The 23,611-nt window shown below is 33.4% G+C and overlaps 1 protein-coding gene across 3 annotated transcripts in view; it reads right to left on the bottom strand.

Annotated features, from left to right (window-relative positions):
* Positions 1-3,407: 3,407 nt before the first annotated feature.
* Positions 3,408-23,611, bottom strand: part of Dpp10 (Dipeptidyl peptidase 10) — a 119,405-nt gene continuing 99,201 nt past the window's right edge. For 2 of the 3 annotated variants that reach the window (XM_089710952.1, XM_089710954.1), the window contains exons 7-19: positions 13,858-14,000; positions 13,179-13,321; positions 11,931-12,054; positions 11,186-11,421; positions 10,618-10,738; positions 9,827-9,959; positions 9,287-9,459; positions 7,637-7,779; positions 6,813-7,004; positions 6,311-6,468; positions 5,624-5,835; positions 5,002-5,177; positions 3,408-4,279 (exon numbers count right to left, since the gene is read on the bottom strand). In XM_089710952.1, coding sequence (XP_089567078.1) covers positions 5,034-5,177; positions 5,624-5,835; positions 6,311-6,468; positions 6,813-7,004; positions 7,637-7,779; positions 9,287-9,459; positions 9,827-9,959; positions 10,618-10,738; positions 11,186-11,421; positions 11,931-12,054; positions 13,179-13,321; positions 13,858-14,000 — 1,922 coding nt within the window. In that variant the 3' untranslated portion in view covers positions 3,408-4,279; positions 5,002-5,033. Of the gene's footprint in view, positions 4,280-4,992; positions 5,178-5,623; positions 5,836-6,310; positions 6,469-6,812; positions 7,005-7,636; positions 7,780-9,286; positions 9,460-9,826; positions 9,960-10,617; positions 10,739-11,185; positions 11,422-11,930; positions 12,055-13,178; positions 13,322-13,857; positions 14,001-23,611 lie in introns of all 3 variants that reach the window. The other variant, XM_089710953.1, reaches the window with a different exon arrangement.

Here is a 23,611-nt window from a genome sequence, read left to right as displayed (position 1 = left end):
CATATTATAACTACAAACAATGTGCGAACTCTGCGAAGCTTTATGATGATCCGTTTAGTAGTTTAGCGACGAACGAGATGACACACAGATGATGTTATCAAAGTAGGGAGGTACTAAATATCTAAATTGGTAAGTGTTCAGGTTAAAATAAAACAAGGCATAATTCATCATGTGTTTATTGAAATTCACAATACGATAGAATATAACTCCATGAAAATATGAATGAAGTAAAATATTAACAGTAGGTAAATAAAATTTGAAGCAATAACAATTCACTTATAATTATGATACTGTGGTGTTAACTTGAGAAGACATTTCATGTAATATAAAATTAACAATTTGTGCTTTACAACTCATTTGTTGTTTTTGTAACATCGTTATAAATTAGGAGAAATCAACCATATTCATAAAAGTTTTCTAAAAAAAAATATAACACATACGAAGCGCAAAGTTGATTTTTTTAATTTTGTTCTAACCGTATTTTTTTAAATACATAATTCGTTTTTCGGTTCGTTTCGGTTTTTTTGAAGAAAATCGTTGACTTTGAAATTACTTGATTTCTCCTAATTTATTTGTAGTAAAGAAAAAATATTTTCATACATTTCAACACTTATAAAACTATAGAAAAGTGAACTCACGAATAATTGTATCTAGCCATAACAATATAAAACCATACTTTTGAAACAACATTTCTATGAATTACAGACAAACATCGAAAGGCAAGAAATCACAATTTATGTGCGCTTATTTATATACAATATATATAGATTTTAATTAAATAAAATCTATTTTATTTGTTTCAGGAGAAAATAATATCTAATTATTGTGTAGGTATTATATACAACCACAGACAATTAGTTATAATGCATCAATTTATTTTATTTAAAAAAGGAAATGTTTTAGTTAGTTAAGTAGTTCTTTTTAAATTTATTTCTATTTAATAACAAAAATTCACATTAAACGTTTTATGATGATTTTATTTTTCTGTGTCTGATTTTAATACAAAAGTGACATTTTATAAACCATAAAGGTTGGAAAAAATCTTTTACAATTTATTCCCTTTTAAATTTATTTTTATTCTGTGGTTGTATTGCTACAGGGAGGACGTGATAAAAATATTAATACCTAAATGGTATGAATAATACTGCAATGTCTAATCTAATTCCTAATTAACATTTGAAAATAACGTTTGGCACTTTGGTTCAAATATCTCACTTGATTTTTGAAGCAGGGTGTTTAAAATAATTGAGATGGTTGGCAATTTAAGTAGGTATTTAAAACAAATCGTCATATTTTGACTCCAGAACATGAGCAGTGTTAACTAATGTAGATACAATATAGGTGCCATTCACGTCAAGATTATTATTACCGGAATATTAAAAACGTAAAACTAACTTCGTTTTCAACATTTAACTTGTTTTTAAGGATTTTTTACACCCTTATTAGGATGATAAATATAAACTTAATCATTATTCATGTAATTATCTCAACCTGAATAGCCCATTGATATAACTGTCAACATACCAAACATATTATAAGACTTATTTAAAATATATGAAATACAAAATTAGCAAATAAATTATAATATTGTATCGATACATAGTACATACTCCGCGTTAAAAAACCTTTATATCTAACAATGTATGTCTGTTGTTAAGGCTAAAAATGGCTTCGGGAAATTACTGGAAATTTCAAAAGATTCGCATTTTATTGACGCGTGATAGAAACATTATTTTAAATAACAATAAAAATATTATATTTCGTATTTTCAATACTATTAAAATTGGTGTTTAAAAATTGAATTATTTATAAAATAGATGGTGCCAATGGAAGAATGATTTAAAATGTTTTATCTATTTATTGCTATTTACTTAAAATATTTAAATGTGACTAGAATTATTAAAGCACTATAAGTTCTAATTTAAATTCACTAATTAGTCAAAAACTTTTCAAGATATTTAAATCGCTATTGGTCGTTACTAATATTAATTTTTATCTAAGGATATTAGTCATATTAACTAGAACCATGCAATTTTTTTAAACTCCATACCTAACTGCTTCTTGCCTAACTGTCATTAAACTACACGAAGTTAAAGCACAGAATCTATATAAATAAAAATATTGATATTGTCATTAATTTTGGTACAATCTATTTTCCAATTATGTAGGTCCTACTGTATTCAAGACCATGATTATAAATTCTATTACAAATTTGGAACAAATAGCTTTCTATTTGAAGATGAAACAAATAAATTTATAGATATCAACATTTTGCACAATATATACTGCCTAGGTATAAATCAACATATTTTAAGCACAGTTTTACCTAAATGATGAGAATTTCGAACCAATAAATTGATTATTCGTTGGTTTGAAATAAAAATATATCTACACAAATACACAAAAAAACAAATTTGACGTAACAAAATAAAAAAAAACTGTTTTATTTCTATACCTTAAATCCTTACCTAAAAAGTACTTATAGTATGACAATAATGGTAATAATAATTGTTAAAACACTATTTATTACAAATTGAATTTAAGACACGCTATCTACTCAAAAAGAGCTATATTTTACATCTGTACACGTTTTTTAGAAATAACACTTTACGTTTTAAAAATTAAACAATAACATAACCTACAGCTTCTATCCAATTGGTTCGTTTAATCCAATACGATGCAGCCAAATTACCATTAATAATATTAAATTTTAAACAAAACAACAAAACTAATTACCAAAAAACAGCTTTCCTAATCGTTTAAAAAAAAACCTGTATAAACGTCTTGTGGTCTTACGTTCATGTCAAAATTTCCGCAAAATTGGTAGAGTAGTATTTTTTACATACAGCAATAATTATAATTATGAGCAAAGACTTCGACAGTATTTGGCGTGATTTTTTTTTATAATAATAAATAAAACAACTATTAAAATTCACACGGCACAACAGTTTTAACACACTTCATGTATTCAGCTTTATTTCATGAACATTAACGCTATATTATTCTAAAATCACAAAAATGATTGACTAAAGAACTATCAATTCCTTTATTAAATCACTAAATAGATTTATTGAATTTGCGAATATTTTACATGCGATAGATCAGACCTATCATTTTTAAATATTATGTACTAATTATTTAAGATAAATAAAAAGGAAATCTTCCAAGATTTTAAAACGGTTATTAATTTAACAAGAGAGAAATAATAATTAAAGAATCGAAAGTTGCTGTTAAAATTACTTTTCAAATGTTTAGAATTTTTTTCCGAATTGCCAGCGACATTACGAATTTTTTTTTATTGGCTAAGTATTTATTTTTAAGATATTGTCACAAAAATTTAAACTCCATTATCTATTAAATAAATTATTAATACGTGAAACATTATAAATTATAGTTGCTACATTTTAATTGCATCCTAATCCGTTTAAAATTAGACTACAACTTGGACTATGAAATTTTAAGTAGGTATTTTAACGACTTATCATATTTAATTTGAGTTTTCGACTTATTTCGTAACAGTCGTCTTCTAAAATAGGTTTTTCAAACAATAGTATAATTTTCATTTATTCTAATAGAAATACATATTTATTATTGTGGTAGCTATCAACATGGCTGACAATTCAAATTTTAACGTCAATATCTATTAATAAGATAAGCATTCACACCCGAACACAATACGATTTTTAATAACGCATTTACATTTAAAAATACTTTGATTCCCCTTTACCTTCTAGAGAAAAAAATCAATAAAAAAATAAGAAACAATCAGAGAAACTCTGTTTAAAATGAGTTGGTTACTAAAAATCATAAAGTAGAGTCATCCTTATTACGTCCATATTATATTAAGAATATTTTTATGAATACCTTTATTAAAACCCCATATTTATAGCTACCACAATGAAACACATTGACGTATTACAACTAGACTTACAATCGCTCAAATAACTCTACCTAATTCACGCGCGGCAGAGTTTTGTTTCGGACATATTTTGAGCGTTATAAATTTATAACGCTATAAGATCATAATATAATATTATGAGTTTAGTTGTTCATTGTACGTCAATGCCCTAAGATACTTAGATAATTAAATATAAGGTACTAAGATATTTAAATAAAAATATAATTTTGCACGCAGAGGAAGAGAGGTTCACGAATCACGATTCACAAAATGGTCGCATCATAAAAGTTTTCATCACAAGCACACTGATGCGGCAGTCGAGGAGATATGGAAGTAATTGTACTACAGGTTATTCGATATAGTCTCTGAGTTTGCGATTACCTGAAAAAATAGAAGGAATTAATAAAGGGGTACAAATATAAAAATATTTTAAAAAGGTATGTATTGGAACTTCACGTTGAGGTCAAATTAAAATAGGTCAATTAGGTACCAACTTTATTAATTATTTTAACGGAGACGTTACGATCATAGTAATGTAAATAAATAATAATTCTACAAGAGCCAAGTTGACGTATTAACTAATGATGGATTTTTCCCTCTAGATACTAAATTATATAATTATGTAGCCACAACATTCTAAAACATCTAAATAGTGAGCAGTTTCACCATGAAATTTAGAAATTTAGGTTAACATGAAATTACTTATTACTCCTGTGGGCTAGATTGTAATAAGGTGGTATTTAAAAGTAGATATACTTAGTAGTAGCCTTAATTGCTACTTTTGAAAAGAAGAAAAATATCAGTTTCGTCATTGAAACAGTAAGTAGGTATTTAACAATAGTTTGTTAAAACTTATTCGTCAAATAATGTATAAAACTACCATTTTAAAAACGTATTCTAATTGCCCGTATTTGACAGTTTACGTGACATTTTAATATTATCGTGTAATACTTTATTGGACGGATAAGTTTTAACCAAGAAGCTTATATCTAATACACTGGAGATTTCAGTATGAACATTAACTTGTAACAAGAAAATAATATGACGTTGAATGACGCCTGTATGTTTTTTTATCTCTTTCACACCTAACTTACATTTCTCACCACGAGTAGAGCTCCTCCTCCCCCCACGTGTCTCAGTCGAGGTTGCCGCCGTTCCGGAGCCCCGCCTTGCTCTCGCGCGGCACGAGCCGGCGGAAGCACTCGTCCAGGAACGCGCACATGCTGCGGTACACGTGCCGCCGGACCCCGGACAGGCTGTGGCCCTCGTCCGGGTAGATCTGTGGATAATATGTATATGTAATATTGGAAAACGGTCTGTAAGGAAAATAATAGGAAACTATTGCAGTGATTAGTTGGAGCTTTAACTATGTAACGTTTGGGAAAACTCATCGGAAAAATCACTATTATAATTTTCCGACGCGTTTTCCATGGAGCCTCTTCTAAATAGATTTGTAGCTTAGAAAATATCGTGAATAGATGAGATTTCATGAAACTCATGATCATTGATCTTGGCTAAGTTTGTTTTATTAGTAGATATATATTTTATAATGATTACTATGTTAAAGCTATTATCATTATAAATGCATTAAGATGTAAAGGACAGTTCGGATATTGTGACTATTATTGTAACCTTAAATCCTATAAAATATAATCTTTTTTTATTGCCGAATTCAATAAACTGCTTGGCACCTCCATCTGGACTTAAGTATTTTAGCCTACTGACCTGCAAGCGGAACATGGAGCCCTGGTCGGCTAGGGCTCTCGCGAGGGCCATACTCTGCTGCAAGTGCACGGTATCATCCGCAGTGCCGTGCACGAGCAGCAGCATCTTATCGCGCAGAGCGAGCGCCTGCTGTGTGACGTCAGCGTCCGCGTACCCGCGGTAGTTGCCCGTCGCGTTCGGGAAGCCCATGTAGCGCTCCGCGTATGCTGATGCTGTGTGATAATATTTGTTGTTACATACATGTTCTGAGTGAAAATTGTAATGTTCTTGACGCATCGGTTTTGTATGGGGATACCTAGTATTAAGCACTTAGTTTTCTCATTTCCTTCTTGAAGTCTTTGAGAGTAAAATTTTAAGGTTTTGGTATCTTTAAATCTTGCCAAAGAAGTTTCACTCTTGACACGTGTGCTCTGCATACACGTTCTTTTTTTACAATGTCGTCTGATATTATTCCTACGTGTAAAATGCTGTGCGTGACAAAATGCTCACATTAGCGAAGCGGTATATGCCGGCTGCGCGAAGCTAGAGAAGAAAACATGGATTTTCAGGAAAAAATTAGCAAAAAATTTTTGACGTAATTTTGTTGTTTAAGTATTTTTTACATGATCAGTGTATGCAAAACTATAAGTCCCTTCGCGCTTAGTATACCAATAGTGGGACACCCTGTATATTCACGTAGGCACTGACCGTAGTACCGCCAGCGCACGATGGGCGCGACGGCGATGGCGCAGTGGAACACGTCGAGCGAGCTGGCGAGCGCCAGCGCGGCGAGGAACCCGCCGTGCGCCGCGCCCCACACCGCCACGCGACGGGCGTCCACGAAGTGGAGCGACTCGCGGAGGTACCTGCGTGTCCAAAAATATATAATTAGCAAAAATTTATGTTTTTTTGACATGACAACGTCTTATAATTCGATAAAGCCGGCTGCACGCACGAAAAAACATGACTCATGCGGCGTTACCTCGCTCTGAGGCGTTCCACAGTGCAAGCGAGAGCGCGGAACGACCGACAAAGGAGCACAATCGGACGTTGTCACGTTTCATTATTATCGTCAGTAAACCGACTTTACAGACAACCAATTTTTTTGATATTATTTTGTTGTTTAAGTATTTTTTACATGCAAAACTACAAGTCCCTTCGCGCTTGGTATACCACACAGCCCCAGTACACTACACTACAGCACACTCACTCGGCCACCTCGAGCTGGTCGGCCAGCTCCACGGTCCCCAGCCGGCGGTGCAGCGCGTGGGTCGCCGCCAGCCCGCGCCCCCCCGCGCCCCGCGCGTCCACCGCCGCCACTATCGCCCCGCCACTCGCGGCCACACAGCCCCAGTCCAGCGACCACTCGTCTGTCACCAGCTGCGTGCCGGGGACGCCGTGACTGCATGATAAGAGGGATACTTGTACACAGGTAAACTTTGCACAGATAAAATTGATAATTGAGAGAAATAGGGCACACATAGAAAATTGATAATTGACAGTGATGATGAAATTATAATGGGGTAGGTAGAGTAAATTTTATAAAACGGATTGGTAGGGCACAAACAATAAAACAGATAATTGTTAGAGCACACATAAGTGAAACGGAAAATTTCAGGGCACTGATAGTAAATGGGATAATTGGCAAGGCACAAACAATAAATGGGACAATTGAAAAGGCACAATCAATAAATAGGTTGATTGACAAGGCACAAATAATAAATGAGATATGTATTTAACAAGGTAAAAACAATAAAATGGATAATTGGCAAGGCACAAACAATAAATGGGATAATTGACAAGGCACAAACAATAAATGAGATAATTGACAAAGTACAAACAATAAATAAGATAATTGACAAGGCACAAACAATAAATGGGATAATTGACAGAGTGCAGACACTAAAACGAGCGATTGACAGATCACTTATAATAAACTGATAAATGACACGGCACAAAATAAAAGGAAACCGAACTGAACCACAAAAAATAAGCCAATAATTGTTTTACCATGCTCACAGTTTCAATACTCACACTTTCAACACCAGCGGGTACTTGGTAACCTCATCTTCCCGTAACCCAGGCGGTAGGAGCAACCGAACCCGCGCCGCGTGCCCGCTTGACAGCTGGACTGAGAACGTGCGCGGTGTTGGTAGTGCTATACCGGAGAGCTTCTCCTACAGGATATAAAATAAAAAAAAAATGTGTGCGTGTACTAGTGTACACACGTAAGAAGTGAAACTTCTCTATGACCTTATTTTTCAAAAAATAATTAACTATATGCAACTTTACAGAAATACGTTGAATCAAAGATGGCGCGTAACGGAAAAATGTCACGCGTAACGAAAAAATGTTACACTAATTTTTTTTCCAACCTCGATAAAGAAGTTTCACTTCAAAAATAAAATAAAATAAAATTTATTAGCAACTTCAAATATAACAATACAATATTGCTCTGCCTTCTGAACTAGGTAATTACCTGTATCTCAGAAGGCAGAATTAGCATATATTATGTTCTTTTCATGTTCTTTTAGATACAAGAAAAGCAAATATAGAGGAAATGCCTTAAGATTTTTGATGCATTGCTTGATAATATTATTGTCTATTCTGTATACTAATAATCTATACTAATATTATAAAGAGGAAAAGTTTGTAAGTATGTATGTAAGTATGTATGTATGTATGGTTTTCACGCAAAAACTACTGGACCGATTTCAAAACTTCTTTCACCATTAGAAAGCTGCATCTTTACTGAGCAACATAGGCTATATTGCATTTTCAAAAAAATTAGAGATCCTTACCAAAAATGCAATAATGTAACCCAAGGTGTAAAAAATCCTCAATAAAACTTCTGTCATCGCGTGCGCTGCGGAATCTATTGAAGATAGAACAAAAAAATGTTCTACAGTATTATAGAATGGATCAATATCTACAAGAAAGTCCGCGATACCATATGTCCATCTTCAGTAGTTATGTTACTACAACAACTTTTTTACGTTTTCAAAGTAAATAGAAGTGCCGACAGTAATCAAACCATGTTATCCATACACATATATTAATCCTTATCCCATTAAATGATGTTTTATTATAGACTGTTTCAATACCAGCAAAATACTTTTTAAATGAAAAGAATTGGATATTCCATTCAAAAGATATAACGAATTTAAAAGTGTCAATCTACAGAAAATAGTAGGTATACTGTTCGAGCAGGCCGTAGTGCGGGGGTCACGGAGGAATTCTACCAATATGCGTCTTGACGGAACACAGTGGGGTTTTGGTCGGTAGGAATCCGACATAACCCTCCCCTGGAGGCCGTGGGTATCTATGAAAGATTTCCCCACTAAAACAAAAAAAAAAAAAAAGGCCGTAGTGCGGGACGGGGTAAAGGTGATTTTCATGTCCGACCTATAGTAGACTTTTCACTGTAAAGATATCGCTATCTATGCGGGTGAAACCGCAGGGCATTGCTAGTTAATCATAAATGTAAGAACTAACTGGCTAATAATTTTTATTATAAAAGTAGGTTGAAAAATAGCATGTACTTCAATTTTAACCAGGATCGAAATTTTCCAAGCTTTAAATACATTTCTGTTCTAGTATTTTGCGGAATTCTTATTCTTTCGGATAAAAAAAATAATACCTACCATTCCGAGTACATTTTCATCTTAAAAATCAACGATTTACCTTAACAGAAGTATTATTCTCCAAATGCAAGATCAGTCTCGGTTCAGGCAGTGCAGTTTTATGCAAACTTGATATCGGAACACCGGGTCCTAAACATTCTAACACGAAGTACGCTGATGATGGGCTGAAGTGAGCATCGTGGAATAAACACGGCAAGTTCTTGGGAATACCATCTGGAAAAAATATATATTTATGAGTAGATTTTTTTATTATTTGGGAAGAAGGAAATTCAACCATATTTAGAAAAAGAAAAATGAAGTACACAGTATTAAAATTAAACAAATCGTAATAGCACGATCAATCATAGAAAACGGTTCATAATTGATAATCGCTGACTTTCAGTAGCCACACGTGAAAGCAGAAGTTTGCAATAGCAGTAGTCAATTTATAATTTTCTTTAAGAATTTCCTAGATTTTCGCGTAGTCAGTCTCATTAGTTGGCAATACATAAGCTGCCATAAGGTAAGATATAAATATTATAATTAAAAACCTAAAAATTAAAAACCCATGAAATTTTGAAATATTTCATAATATTATTACCCATAGGTTTTTTCTTCTTCTTTTTGCTAGGTGTAGGAGATGTTGGTAATTCTTCGTCCGCGTCACTGTCCCATGAGCTGTATAGATACGAAGCCAGGTTGCCGTAGTAGTCTAGGTTTATTGACGGTGAGGGCTATGAAGAAATTTCAATTATTTTATTAATTATTTAGTTGGATAGAAATTACACCATTTAACATTAATGGAATGCATAGGTAGATCTTATAATCAGACATTTTTGTAATACGACAGTGAAAAATTCAAGTCTTTTAAGTTAGGTAGTGATTTTAGAATTCTTTTTCTGATTAAAGTTATTAAAATAAATAAATTATTAGAATAAATAGAGGCAGTATAATTTATACGAATACCCAGATACACTAGGTACTATGCATATGTTTCATGCATCATTTTTCCAAAAGTAGAGCTTTCGCGGACTTATGTGCTCGAAAGTACACAGGCAAGAAATTACATCAACCGTATCGTCAATGATTTGTATTTAAACAACTTATGTATTAAGCGCGTCACACACGGTGAAGATACTATAATATTTTATCTTAAGATACTGATATATTTTATATTACAGTATCTTAAGGTATCCGAAATTTGTGGGTCATTTGTAACAGGATGGCGGTTCTACAGGGGTCTTAGTACGCAATGACAACAAGAAAAATGATGGTCAGAACGCTGATACCGGATACCTTAAGATACTGTAATATAAAATATATCAGTATCTTAAGATAAAATATTATAGTATCTTCACCGTGTGTGACGCGCTTCAAAGCTATATTACATACATGAGATATACAAGTGACGCAGTAAGGCAGCTTGTGCGGAGTGCCCGGACGGGGCGGTTCAGAGGAAACGCGATACAAGTGTTGTTGACCCGGCTTGCCTTCTGGTATACCTAGGTAGTAACTGTGGATCAAATATCGGGTATCAAAACTTACTCATCATAGAGAATAGCTTAGACTAGCAATTGGTAAATTAAATGGATTTGATCTGACTTCCTAAGACCTAGACTATAATAAAGCTCTGTTATGTAAAGCAATGTATTTTAATAGAATTGATTCGAGGGAAAGAATCGAAAAAGATTAATAGTAAGGTTGGTTGACATTGAAAATCCAATTTCTTCGGTTTACTACTGGAGCAGATGCATTTCATAATCCTGTAAGTTTATTTTGTAAATCTGCATTGGAAATTGAATACAAAACCTTTAGGTTATATTTTTTTGACGCATTCATAACTACATATAAAGAAGCTATCTTTGAAAATATATTACAATTTTTTTGTGCAAACATCGATCACTTTTAATAACAATATATTTTTTAATAACAACACACAAATATAAACAATATAACTTACACATGCTGATTAACATGGTCCCACGCCAGCAGTCTGACGACATCAAAGCTACCATGCGTCAGGGGCAAAGCCCTGGGCCCGTGCGCGTTGTGCTCCGAGCGCACCACGTGGCGGAAGAGCCCCGCGGGACCGTCCCGTACGGGGGCCAGTGTGACTAGCGCTCCGCCCCCCGCTGACCAGAGGGGCGCGGGGGCGGATTCCACCCAGCTCTCTGAGCCGGATGATATTCTGTATACCTAAAGGTTATGTTCCCTTTGAGCTTTCACTTTCTTAATATATATAAATCTCGTGTCACAATATTTGTCCTCAATGGACTCCTAAACCACATAACTGATTATAATAAAATTCGCACACCATGTACAGTTCGATCCAACTTGAGAGATAGGATAGTTTAAACATGTAGGTACCACGGGCGAAGCCGGGGCGGACCGCTAGTAGTATATACAGTAAGGATCGAGTTTCTTCTTCATTCTTCTCAGTTGAAGCGACAGATGAGTTAGTGTAGTTTAAAAAAATGACAATTTACATGAATATTTTTTTTGTTTCAGTTGCAAATGGATTTCCTTCTCAGTAGTAATGGTAGAGCAGAGCAAACATAGGGTGTAATGTTATATTTTTATCTATAACAAGTTGGTAAGCGGATCTCGTATTTTAATTTTTTCAGAATGGTAAGCTTTGCTTTTGCTATAGTTTAGTTATATATTTTAAACAATTGATATATCATTATTAATCATTCTCGTCTTACCTCCTGACAGTACCACATAGGACTCTTACAAACAGACACTACAGACAGGTTCTGTAGTCTGGTCAACCAGACCACACATACTTCAGTGAGCGACACCCACTGCGCGCTTGTGAAATAGTAGTCACTGAAAATAAGATTTATATCATTGAGGATACTATTTCTGTGTGTATAAAGTTTACAAAAGTGATCAATTTGCTCCCAGAAATCTCCACATTCCCACAACTTTTATATTTCACGCAAAATGTATCGAATACATTACGGAAAATTATAGATCCGATAATAATAGGGTCTCTGTAACGGCTCGTTAACTTAAGTTATGGGCGTTTAAGGTCAAAGGGTAGGTATTTATAAAATATCGAAATATTGTAAGCGTTAAGGGACAATTGATTTTTATTGACTACATTTTGCTTGAAGATATGAATAGTGAATCTTGTCGCTGAGAGGAATAACCTGTACCTACATTAAAGTGTGTTTTAAAACCTCCTCTTTGAATTTTGCATAGAATGTTTTAGTACTAGTAACCTAGAATTTTATTTCTGAAAAATACATTGACCATTCGTTTATTATTGCCTCCATAATTAAACCATGTTTTATAAAGTAATCACTTGTAGGTAATTGCAATAGGCGAAAAATTAAAAAGTATTAATATAATATTGAACAGAAATTTTCAGTAACTGTTTATTTTTAAACCAAACATATTACTATTGTCCAGAAAAAACCGAGAACAATTTCATCTAACAGCGCGCCGCAAAAATCCACACATTAAAATAGTTGCCAGATGCGTAGCTGGTCCGCAGTTTTAAAACATTTGCGGTCAGAACACAACAAAGTTAAAACCCTGTTTTCGATGTTATTTGCAGGGGCTGGGATTAAACGCACCTCCGAGGCATTCCCTTTGTTACGAATTACTTTATTTGCGTTTAAGAGCACCCTTAACTTGTAAAGCTATTGTGTTGCAAGGGCATTACCAGATTGTAGAGAAAAATATGTTTTTCAACGTAAGTAATGTTATTATGTTATTTGGTTAAGGTTGGGATAATAGTTTACGTAATATTTTAAGGCGAAATTTAAGTTTTATAGCAGTATTATTACCAGTGTGGGACAGTGATGGCGCTACACGACTTATACAATATACAGCCATGTCATTTTACCAAACAGGAAATAATACTGCTTGCTACATCGAGCAGGTCATACGGGGACAGAACAAATAAATAACAAGTATGAAACTGTGTTTTAATGAAAACTCACCCTTCCTCAAGTATAGCTTTCGGCGGGGACAGATGTCTCGTCCGTATGTGTTTCGGGTCCGCAATATCTGCCACTGTGAGCTTCACAACCGGATTATTGGTCCCAGGCTTTGGATACCTTACACTTCTGATCTCCGGGTACGTCTGTGGAAAAGTAATAACAAGATTTAATAAAAAATATCAAAAATGTCGACTAAATTATATAATAGGAGTGTAAATGCGAAGGTTAAATAATATCTATTACACGAAATATAATATCTAACACGCAAGGAATTACTAAATGGATCTTAAAATTAGTACAGAACCATTCCATACCACACCATTACTATTTACTACATCCAGATACCAGACTAGCAAAGCAACTAAGGTAGTCGTAAACGAAAGGTAGTCAATAAATAATTAATATAGGTATGATGAGGAAATTGAGAATTGAAAACCTTTTAAATAAAAAATTGGTTGTCTGTAAAGTCGGTTTACTGACGATAGTTGAACGTGATAACGTCCGATTGTGCTTCTTTGTCGCTCGTTCCGCGCTCTCGCTTGCACTTCAAGCCTCACATGGAACGCCTCAGAGCGAGGTAACGCCACATGAGTCATGTTTTTTCGTGCGTGCAGCCGGCGCTATCGAATTATAAGACGTTGTCACGCCAAAAGTCTGAATTTTATTAAGTTTCATTTACCTTGGCAGGATCATCAGTGTCCAACGCTGATCCATACCACGCATACTTCTGCTCATGCACCAAAGAGTCGTTGAATGTCGCGTATAGCACCATGTGACCGTCAGCTGACATCCATAACGCTGAGCGGGATTTGAGGATCTCCTCTGAAAATATAAGCATATCTATACATCTAATAATAGTTAAAAGATGAAGAGTTTGTTAGTTTGTATTATATTGTATTTTTTCTATTTTATTCTTTATTGCACACACAAAATAAATAGAGATACATAAAGAACAGATAAGAGGAAATTATGTACAAACGGTGGCCTTATCGCTAGGCAGCGATCTCTTCCAGGCTTTTGTATGTGCTAATTCTAGGAACTATTGGATCGATTTCAAAAAATATTTCACAGTTGGATATGTACATGATGCCTTAGTAATATAATAGGCTTGTATATGTACCACAGATGAAGCTTATTAATAAGTATCATAAGCATAGTTCGAAACTACCTAAATCAGAGCCTAGCTTAGCCTTTTTATTGAATGACGCCTAAATAGCGGTCTTCATGATGATATTCATTTAGAACGTCAATCTTTTGCTTTACTTTTGGCTATACATTTTTACAACTTTTATCTAAAAAATAAAAACTGTAAAAATATCCTTTGAAACTTAATATTGTTGTACACGTTATTTTCTCATATTCCCTCACCCAGGCTATTTTAAATTTGGCCGCGTCCAAAATTAGGATCTAAAGGTCAGGGTATGTTAATGGCTTGTTCAAATTTATAGTTCAAAATACATATACATATTAAGTAATTTAATAGAAGTTACGTAACAAAATAGACGTTTTAGCTTATTTCTTGCAATCCTGCAATGTGGCTGTACTATTGTGAACACCAGTGATTTTTGCCCATAACAAAATATCATTATGCCGTATTTCATAGATATCCTACTAATCCAATCCTATCCTACTAATATTATAAACGTGAAAGTATGTGATAGGTTTTCTACTTTTCACGAAAATCTCGCTAACTGTATCTCTATTAAATGTTATCCAGAGTTTAAGGGTTTTATTATAATTATTTAATAAGTAAGTCTTTTTACCGAATACAACGTGAGTGAAACTCCGGTTCATTATAATTCAAATACACACAGCACTCGTGTCCTTTATTAAACAAAGGATATATTTTCAGTTAAGTGCAGACGACGATTCGGGTAATTACTAAAGAGGTAAAAACTTTTGCTCCGAACACATGTTGTCATGTACTCTGTTGTAGAACCGTATGTAATGTTTTTGTGCTTGCCACGAATGTTTTTACTAGTGTATATACCTAGTAATTAGTATACTTACTCATATAATATAATTTTTTATGTTTGTTTGATTGAGCTTCTCTACATAAAGAGATTTGAAATACTGGTTGGAATTATAGTTAACTTATTTTTGTATCGAATAATCGTTGTTTTTAAAGCAGCCTAACGTACCTACAATTTTTATTATAAACATACTTACATAATATTGATATTATTTTTAATTTACCTAAACATTTCATAATAAATTAAATAATTTATGAAAACCGAGAGCAAAAGGGATGTTTCACTTGCGCGTAAATAAAATTAATTACTTTGAACTAAACGATGGCCTCAATTGAATGAGGATGTTTATAAAGAAAACACAATTCATAGAAAATACATTAACGCAACGTGATAAAGGCAAAAATAATATTTAGAACAAGCTTTTGTGTGGGTTACATAGTATTCTTTACGCCTTTTCAAGTTAATTCGTTTAATAATATCCTGTAACAGTATCATCATCTTCTTCTTATCTTATATATAAAATTCTCGTGTCACAATGTTAGTCTGCATACTCCTCCGAAACGGGTGGACCGATTCTCATGAAATTTTCTGTGCATATCGGGTAAGTCTGAGAATCGGCCAACATCTATTTTTCATATGTACCACGGGGGAAGCCGGGGCGGACCGCTAGTACATATATAAAATTCTCGTGTCACAATGTTAGTCTGCATACTCCTCCGAAACGGGTGGACCGATTCTCATGAAATTTTCTGTGCATATCGGGTAAGTCTGAGAATCGGCCAACATCTATTTTTCATATGTACCACGGGCGAAGCCGGGGCGGGCCGCTAGTCTTATATATAAAATTCTCGTGTCACAATGTTAGTCTGCATACTCCTCCGAAACGGGTGGACCGATTCTCATGAAATTTTCTGTGCATATCGGGTAAGTCTGAGAATCGGCCAACATCTATTTTTCATATGTACCACGGGCGAAGTCGGGGCGGACCGCTAGTAATATTATAAACTTAAAAGTAAATCCTTATAAATCTTGTTCTAAAATGTACCTATCTGATTTTCCCCACACGAAAAGAAATAGTGGTAAAAATAGACTATTGTTCGGATAGTGGGCATCTACTCAATGAAAAGAAACATTAAATAAAACCTTCAATTCGCTTCACGAAATGCAAAGAAACGTTTTCAATTAAGCTTTCAAATTAAGCCCTAAGTGAGAATAAAAGTCAATAGGAATTGTGGAGCTATAATTTTGAGACGACACTTTTAAAATATGTCTTCTAGTCATGATATTAAGGGATATATTTGAATGAAATTCAGGTTATTTTTTCAGAGCTGATCGCGTTACGGTTAATGCTGATCTATTGTGTTCAATAGTTAATTAGAACGGCGCAGACTGCTTTTAGGATTTAGGTTATCTAGGGCTCTAAGGCCGGGCTTAGGTTTTGCCTGGTCATGATTGCCTATTGTGTAGATTTTAATGTCTTCGCGTTATATTTGGTGGTAGATGCTGAATTCGTCTGTGATGAATGAAGTGTTATTTTTGGCGTGAATCGTTTATTATTTTTTTCAAAATAAAAGTCCTAGATATTTTTATAACGTCTCTACTGTTTGGTAGTTCCGTTGAACAGTTAAAATTCAGATAACTGAAAAAAAATGTCCTTAAATCGTTTATAACAACCATTCATAGTAAGATTTTATATACAAAAGTTTGTGCATCTATCTGTTTATTATGTTAACACAACCTAAACCTTTGGATTAGTTGTACAAATTTATGTCGAGATAACAAAACTTGAAGGGTTCAAAATTGCAAATTAGTAATTGGAATGTACCTCGGGGACACTTTACCCCATCATGAAGTGGTCCTCTACGAAACCACAGGCAGAAAGCCAAACATAAGTAGCTATATATAAATTGACGCATTAATTAAACAAGCCCTTTATAGGTTGAAAGGCCTTTGTTCGCAGTAACAAAGTCCATCGGCTCATGGAAATATTATTCAGTTATTAGGGTTCCGTACCTCAAAACGAAAAAATGGAACGCTTATAAGTTCACTTTGTTGTCCGTCTGTCTGTCTGTCATCTCGCGTGAAGATATCAAGCTGAAATGAAGCTGTGAAAAAATCAAACTTATAAGACAACGTAATCAAAAGATAGAGAATTGCGAATGTCGAAATTTTCGAAAACATGCAACATAGATGGTTTTGTTGGATGTTTTCGAAAATTTCGACATTCGCAAGGGAATCAAAACCTACAAGGTACTTTCCCGTGAACACAGAATCTTGAAATTTGGTTAAAAGTTTCATAGAGCAGATAAAGTAATAATTGCTAAAAGCATAAATTTAACATTACAACATAATAAAAATTAGGTTTGTCCGGAGCCTTCGGTGCGCGAGTCGGACTCGCACTTGGCCGATTTTATTCCACAATACCCAGTTTTTGTAAACATATTTTGTTTACGCTACTAACTACCTTTGTATTTGGTGTTCGCGTCCAATTTGAATTTTCCACGGTTATTTATTATTGGATAAAGATTTAAAACGTTTTGTGTATTTTAGTTTTGGTTCCGAAAATAAATCAATGAATCAATATGAGTGTGTCAATTAAATTAGTAAAATAGCTGGGATTTTTATTCGATTAAATTTAAAAGATGATGATTTAATTTTATTAAACTGTATATTGACATGATTTTAAAAGAGCAACTAAGTATGGTGTTTCTTGTCGGTTCTTCTCCATAGATACCTACTGCTTTCCGAATCGGTGGTAAATGTTATAAATATGTAAGTACGATTCAAAAGTGCTTCTAGCCCATTGACCACCGTAAGCCCCGATCGGGGCGAGACACAATAGATTTTCTATTGTGTCTGTGATACCAGGACTGATGGGCTAGAGGAAGTCTAATTGAATAAATAAATGTTTGAGTTTGAGTTTAACATTTAGTATATCATAATCGAACACTATAATAATTAATAAACATTACAACATTTATTATAATTTGGCTTTGTAAAACTTTTTCTGGTTCAAAGCATTTGTTTGTATTCCAGCAGATATTATGTACATCTGTTTATAATATTTATTATGTGTATCGGGGTCAGTGACGTCAATGACAACTGCATCGTAACCGTGACGTCACTGCGTAACTTGCCAATAACGCGTATACAGTGTGATTTAAAACAATATTAATTTATATTACAATAAATAAATAAATAGTCATAAAAAGTGTCTTATATTTTCAAGGCTAAGTTACTGAACGGATTTGAAATTAATTATAGATGGATTTAACAATGAAATAATATAACGACTCATAGTGATCAAGATTTGCGGGTGTAAATAGTGGTGAATTTTATTTGAGGCTGTGTGTATAAAAAAAAGACGTGTGGCACTCGGGGACTGCCGCGGTAAAGCTATTAGCCTATTACATAGCATGCCTTCAAGCCACACCTCCGTGCCCGTCGGAGTGGGAAGCGTGAGGTTTTTTTCGTTACGGAATTTCTCGATTCGGTTCCCGCGCTCAAGGCCCGCGATAGAGGGTTGGCTTTAGTTAACTGCCGCACGAATTTGTTGGAAATATTTATATTTTTAGTTAGCTAGGTAATGTAAGATTGTAATTCCAAAATATTATCGTTAGGAAACTTGTAGTTTTTTAGTTATTAATTTTTAAAGTTAATAATTTTTTGTGCGAAAAAAGTGAATTTATCCGTTTTGTTGTGCAAAAAAGCGGACCAAGACGTTCCATTTCACTGTACTGTGACTTTACGCTGCGGCCGGCGAGTGCCAAAAGCGATTTTAGGGCGATTCCTACTCAAACAAAAATAAATCTACGTAGTTAGGTTAAAAAACTATTAAACTTTTATTTTTAATATCCAAATAGGTAGCGAGGAGCGAAGCGACGAGCGTGTTAGGTTTACTCTTGAACTGCCGCACGAGCCGAGCGAGCGAAGCGAGCGTGCCGCGGCAGCGGCCGGCGAGTGCCAGAAGCGACTTTAGGGCGATTCCCACTCAAATAAAAAAAACTACGTAGGTTTTCACAACTTGTTTGTATTTTATTTATGTATCGTAAAATTTTTGTTACACCAATTCCATACATTTTGAGGTTAGAATAGGAAAATTGATTTTTCTCCAAAACTATTGGTTTCCTAACTTTCCCCTTTTGGTGGGAGGGTCCCCCCCTCCTCCTCCCCATCCCCCACCCACAAAAAACCTATAATACGTGCGGCAGTTCTCTAAAGAAACCCCGCGATAGAAGCTATGCAATAGCTTAAAAATATTTTGTATTTCCATTTGTAAAATAGTAGGCCCAACCTTAGATTAAACTAGTACGACATTGCAATTTAACTACAAATTATCCACCTTGAGTGCATACATAATTTTTATTGATGGAATAATTTATTGCCTACATCAACAAAAATATAAAAGAAGCGCAAACAGAATTATCACACAATACCGTCCAGTAAATCCCTCCATTCACATCGTTACTGAATAAATGTAATTACGAAACAGAATTGACTTTCACTCCACCCCTGTCCCCAATTATAGTGGGTAATTGTATTTACGACGATTCAGGAAATACGCATTCCGCTCACGTTTTTAGTTTGACTCGTGTATTCGTCTTTTTATCCATTTTATTGGTGCTAATCGGAAATCTCAACAATTTTATATATTCTACTATATAAAAATAAGTCGGGTTTTCCTTCCTGACGCTATAACTCCAGAACGCACGAACCGATTTCCACGGTTTTGCATTCGTTGGAAAGGTCTCGGGCTCCGTGAGGTTTAAAGCAAAAAAAGGTGTCTCTGGTAGCGAAAAGGAGTTCGCCCGGTTTGCTAGTTAATTTATGTTTTTATATTTTCTAAATAGGCAACTTCTAAAAAAAGTTTTAGCAAACTTACATACATTTTCAATTATTGAAAATGTTTTTAAGAATATGTACTTACGTACCATTTGAATCATTTTTTAATCTTATAGCCCACGAGAAAGTATAACAACAGATAGCTTGTACCGTGCGAAAATTGTCTTCGCTGTAAATAATATCTAGAAATCATTATCATAATTTATTGATAGATAGATATTTTTGTCAATATAACGTAATATATAAGAAATAATATCCTTTCGAATCTCTATTATGTATAAAATAACTATGAACAAACAAATAAAATTAAATATTCAAACATCCTGTATACATGATCTGTTTAGTAAGTCCAATAAAATTGCACAGCTGCCAGCTGGTGTTTATTTCAAAGAGGTCATTCACACCGATTAGGATCTACCTTCCTAAAGGTTAGTCTTTCATGATTTGCTTTCATTCAAGTAGTTTAAAAAGTATAAGATAATAGTATTTAATTGAAGTTGTATTTTAATTATCTAATTATATTCTATGTGGAATTTCTGAGCAAATGATTCGATAGCGCCTTGTGTCGATGGAGACAAACCAGCTTTATCAAAAATGCGAGGAAACGCAAACACAATTTTTAATTGGATAGTTAAGATTCTAACCATTAGTCAATCCAAAGATAATATAATACTTAACCTGAACAAACATAGAACTAATCTATAATATGAAAATGAATCCCAAAATGTGTTGGTAAGCGCATAACTTGAGAACGGCTGAACCGATTTCGATAATTCTTTTTTTATTATATTCCTTGAAGTACGAGGATGGTTCTTATGTAGAAAAAACTTAAATATGTACCACGGGCGAAGCCGGGGCGGACCGCTAGTAAAAAATATAAGTAATAATAAGTCTTATATTACAGTCGGTTACCTTATTAAGCTAATAGCAGCGTGTTAAAAAGCGTATTTGTCACTAAAAGGCCAGTTAAAGCTCCTGTTACACTACTAGTGTTTCAAGTGTTTATGGGCGGTGGTGAACACTTTACATCACGTAGCCCACCCGCCCCTTTGCTGCCTCTACCGTCAAAAAGGTTTTATTGGGGTCGTAAGTCGTTATATTTTGTATCTATTAGATATTTATTTAATAATCAATATTTAAGAATAAGATTTTACAAAAATACGATTTTTAAAGTACTTACATATATTACTGCATAAAAATTCCAACAGATGGTGCTCTACGTTGCTTATTATATATATATTATGCATTGTCTTCAAAGCAATAATCGTCGTAAGTACTGATTTTAAATTAATTATGCAGTACCTAGTTAAATCTACCCTGTGTTAAAAATAATACCAAGAAATATCTATAGAAACCTCGTAAAAAGTTATTAACTTATTAATCAATTAAATGTTATAAATATTATGTAAATTCCACCCAATACAATAATTGTAATACACTAATTACTTCATGTAGATTGACTGCGTCCATTGCAGATGTATGTCATTTTCGCAGTGCGTATAATTTGTTTCAGCTGTAATGGACCGAGCTAATTTATTATTATACACAATATATCATCTGTGCATGTCATGTTGCATTTAAATGTTAAAGCAATTTGTATTTTCACTAAGGATTATGAGTATTTGTTCATTGGAATAAGTTAAAATTATAAACATATCGATTATGTGGTAATTTTAATCTGTCATAATATTATATTGGCGGGAAATTAAGAGAAGAAGAAGAAGAAGTCCATCCATCTTGCCTTGTTTTTTTAATTTTTGACAGACTCAATATTACCATAGATTATTAAATAGTTACTACTGTGGTTACTACGCATTACGATCATTTATAAAAAAAACTGTGCTAGTTCGATAAAAATTGCGATTATATATTTTGATGTATCTTTTCTCAATTTTTGTGTACCAATAAACTGTATAGCCCAGGCTTGTACCTGTTCTTAATGAAAAGCGTAGTTTTAAAACAAATTCCTCTCGAGAGTAAATTAAAATGAGATTTAATTTTGTATCAGTTTCAACTGAGTACTTGCATTGCTATTACTGGAATGACTGCACCGTTCGCATAAAAAATGTTCGTCTGAATGGGTCCTACGTGGATGACGTAGCGTCAGCAACTATATATTTTTATTTAATTTTTTGTTGATGATTTTGAGTTTCCTTTATTATTTTTATGTTAGTTATATTGAATTTATTAACCTATTTTAAAAATACACTTAAATTATGAAACTGTGTTTTCCTAGTGTTTAGGGTTTTTGTTGGTATTTGAACACTAACAAAGTAATTTACTGTCTAGTCTTTCAGATGGTATTTATTTTACTATATTTATTTTCATAATTTATATCTATAACATAAATATTAGGATGAAATCATTATATTTATTAAATAAAGGAAAATTCACGAGAATAAATGCACAAACAAAATTCATGAGGCGGTTCAAAGTTTGCCGGATCAGTAAGTTTCAAAATAGTTCAAAGTTTGTGCTGATACATTATTTTCTGTTTATAAAATTCTTGTGGAATAGCAAGAAGCTACGTAATTTTGATTTTAAAATAGGAATAGAAAAGTAATTAAACTGGTAATAATAAAGTAAATAATTCAGAAAGCGTTCCAGACTGACAAAAAATAAAATTTTATGACAAGTAGGTATTCATTTAAAAACTACAAGCTGATGTTAAAAATACACATAGGTAATCTAACAATAATTCACAATTTTAATAACAATTTCTAACTACTAACTAAAGGCTCGAAAAATACAATAATAAAATTTCCTTTTTTGCTGACGCTCCTCATAAAGGTCAGTGCTGAGTGCTATTTCTATACTCCCTGACAATGCTATCCGTACCATTGCAATGGTCCTCTTGATACATTTTAAAATTACCGACTAGCCTTGTACCCTGGTATTTTCATTTAATTTTCTATGTTAGGAATTCAAGTTCTTACGACGAACTTTTCTTAACCGTACCTTTAAATATAAAGTTTTTCATTGATTGTACATTAATTAAACCAGATAACAAGAATAATGTAAGTAACACGGTGAACCTTACGGTGAACGGATATGGATATCCAAAGCCAAATTGATGTGAAAATATAAATACACTACAATTGTAGTTTAAATTTATTTCAAATACAACTTCTATAATTTATAAACACGACAGTTGGTGAGAATGGATGTTTAAAATAAATTATTATATTACACATTACATAGACACTCGGATTACTAATCGGACTTAAATTAAATTTGGCATAGTATGAATTATCGATGTGATATAGGATAAACTGGTTGAAATATCCAAATCTCTATTTTCAAGCCATTATTTATTCTTTATCTTATTACTTTGCGACATACTTTTACTTACTTATATACCTCTTTCATATTAATAATTTTATATTAAAAGTACCTAAATCCATTCCGAAATACGAAGGATTCATTCATATAACGAAAGAAAGAAGAAAAGAAGTTAAGACGGACTTGGAACAAACAAAGGTTTCTTTTTAGTGTATTAAAGCTTTTAGTTGATTGATATATTTGAGCATACTGCATAATATATTATATACGAAACACAAACAATATGGTCATGTTTAATTAAAATATGTACTGATCTTTTTCATGGGGTTCTAGACT

Source organism: Colias philodice, chromosome 25 (genome assembly GCF_061535455.1).
Source record: "Colias philodice isolate Cphi_HAF_F1 chromosome 25, ilColPhil1 Martin Lab GWU primary, whole genome shotgun sequence".
In the NCBI taxonomy this organism is placed as follows: domain Eukaryota; kingdom Metazoa; phylum Arthropoda; class Insecta; order Lepidoptera; family Pieridae; genus Colias; species Colias philodice.
Note: the sequence above shows the minus strand (reverse complement) of the source record. Positions and strands in the feature narration are given on the sequence as shown.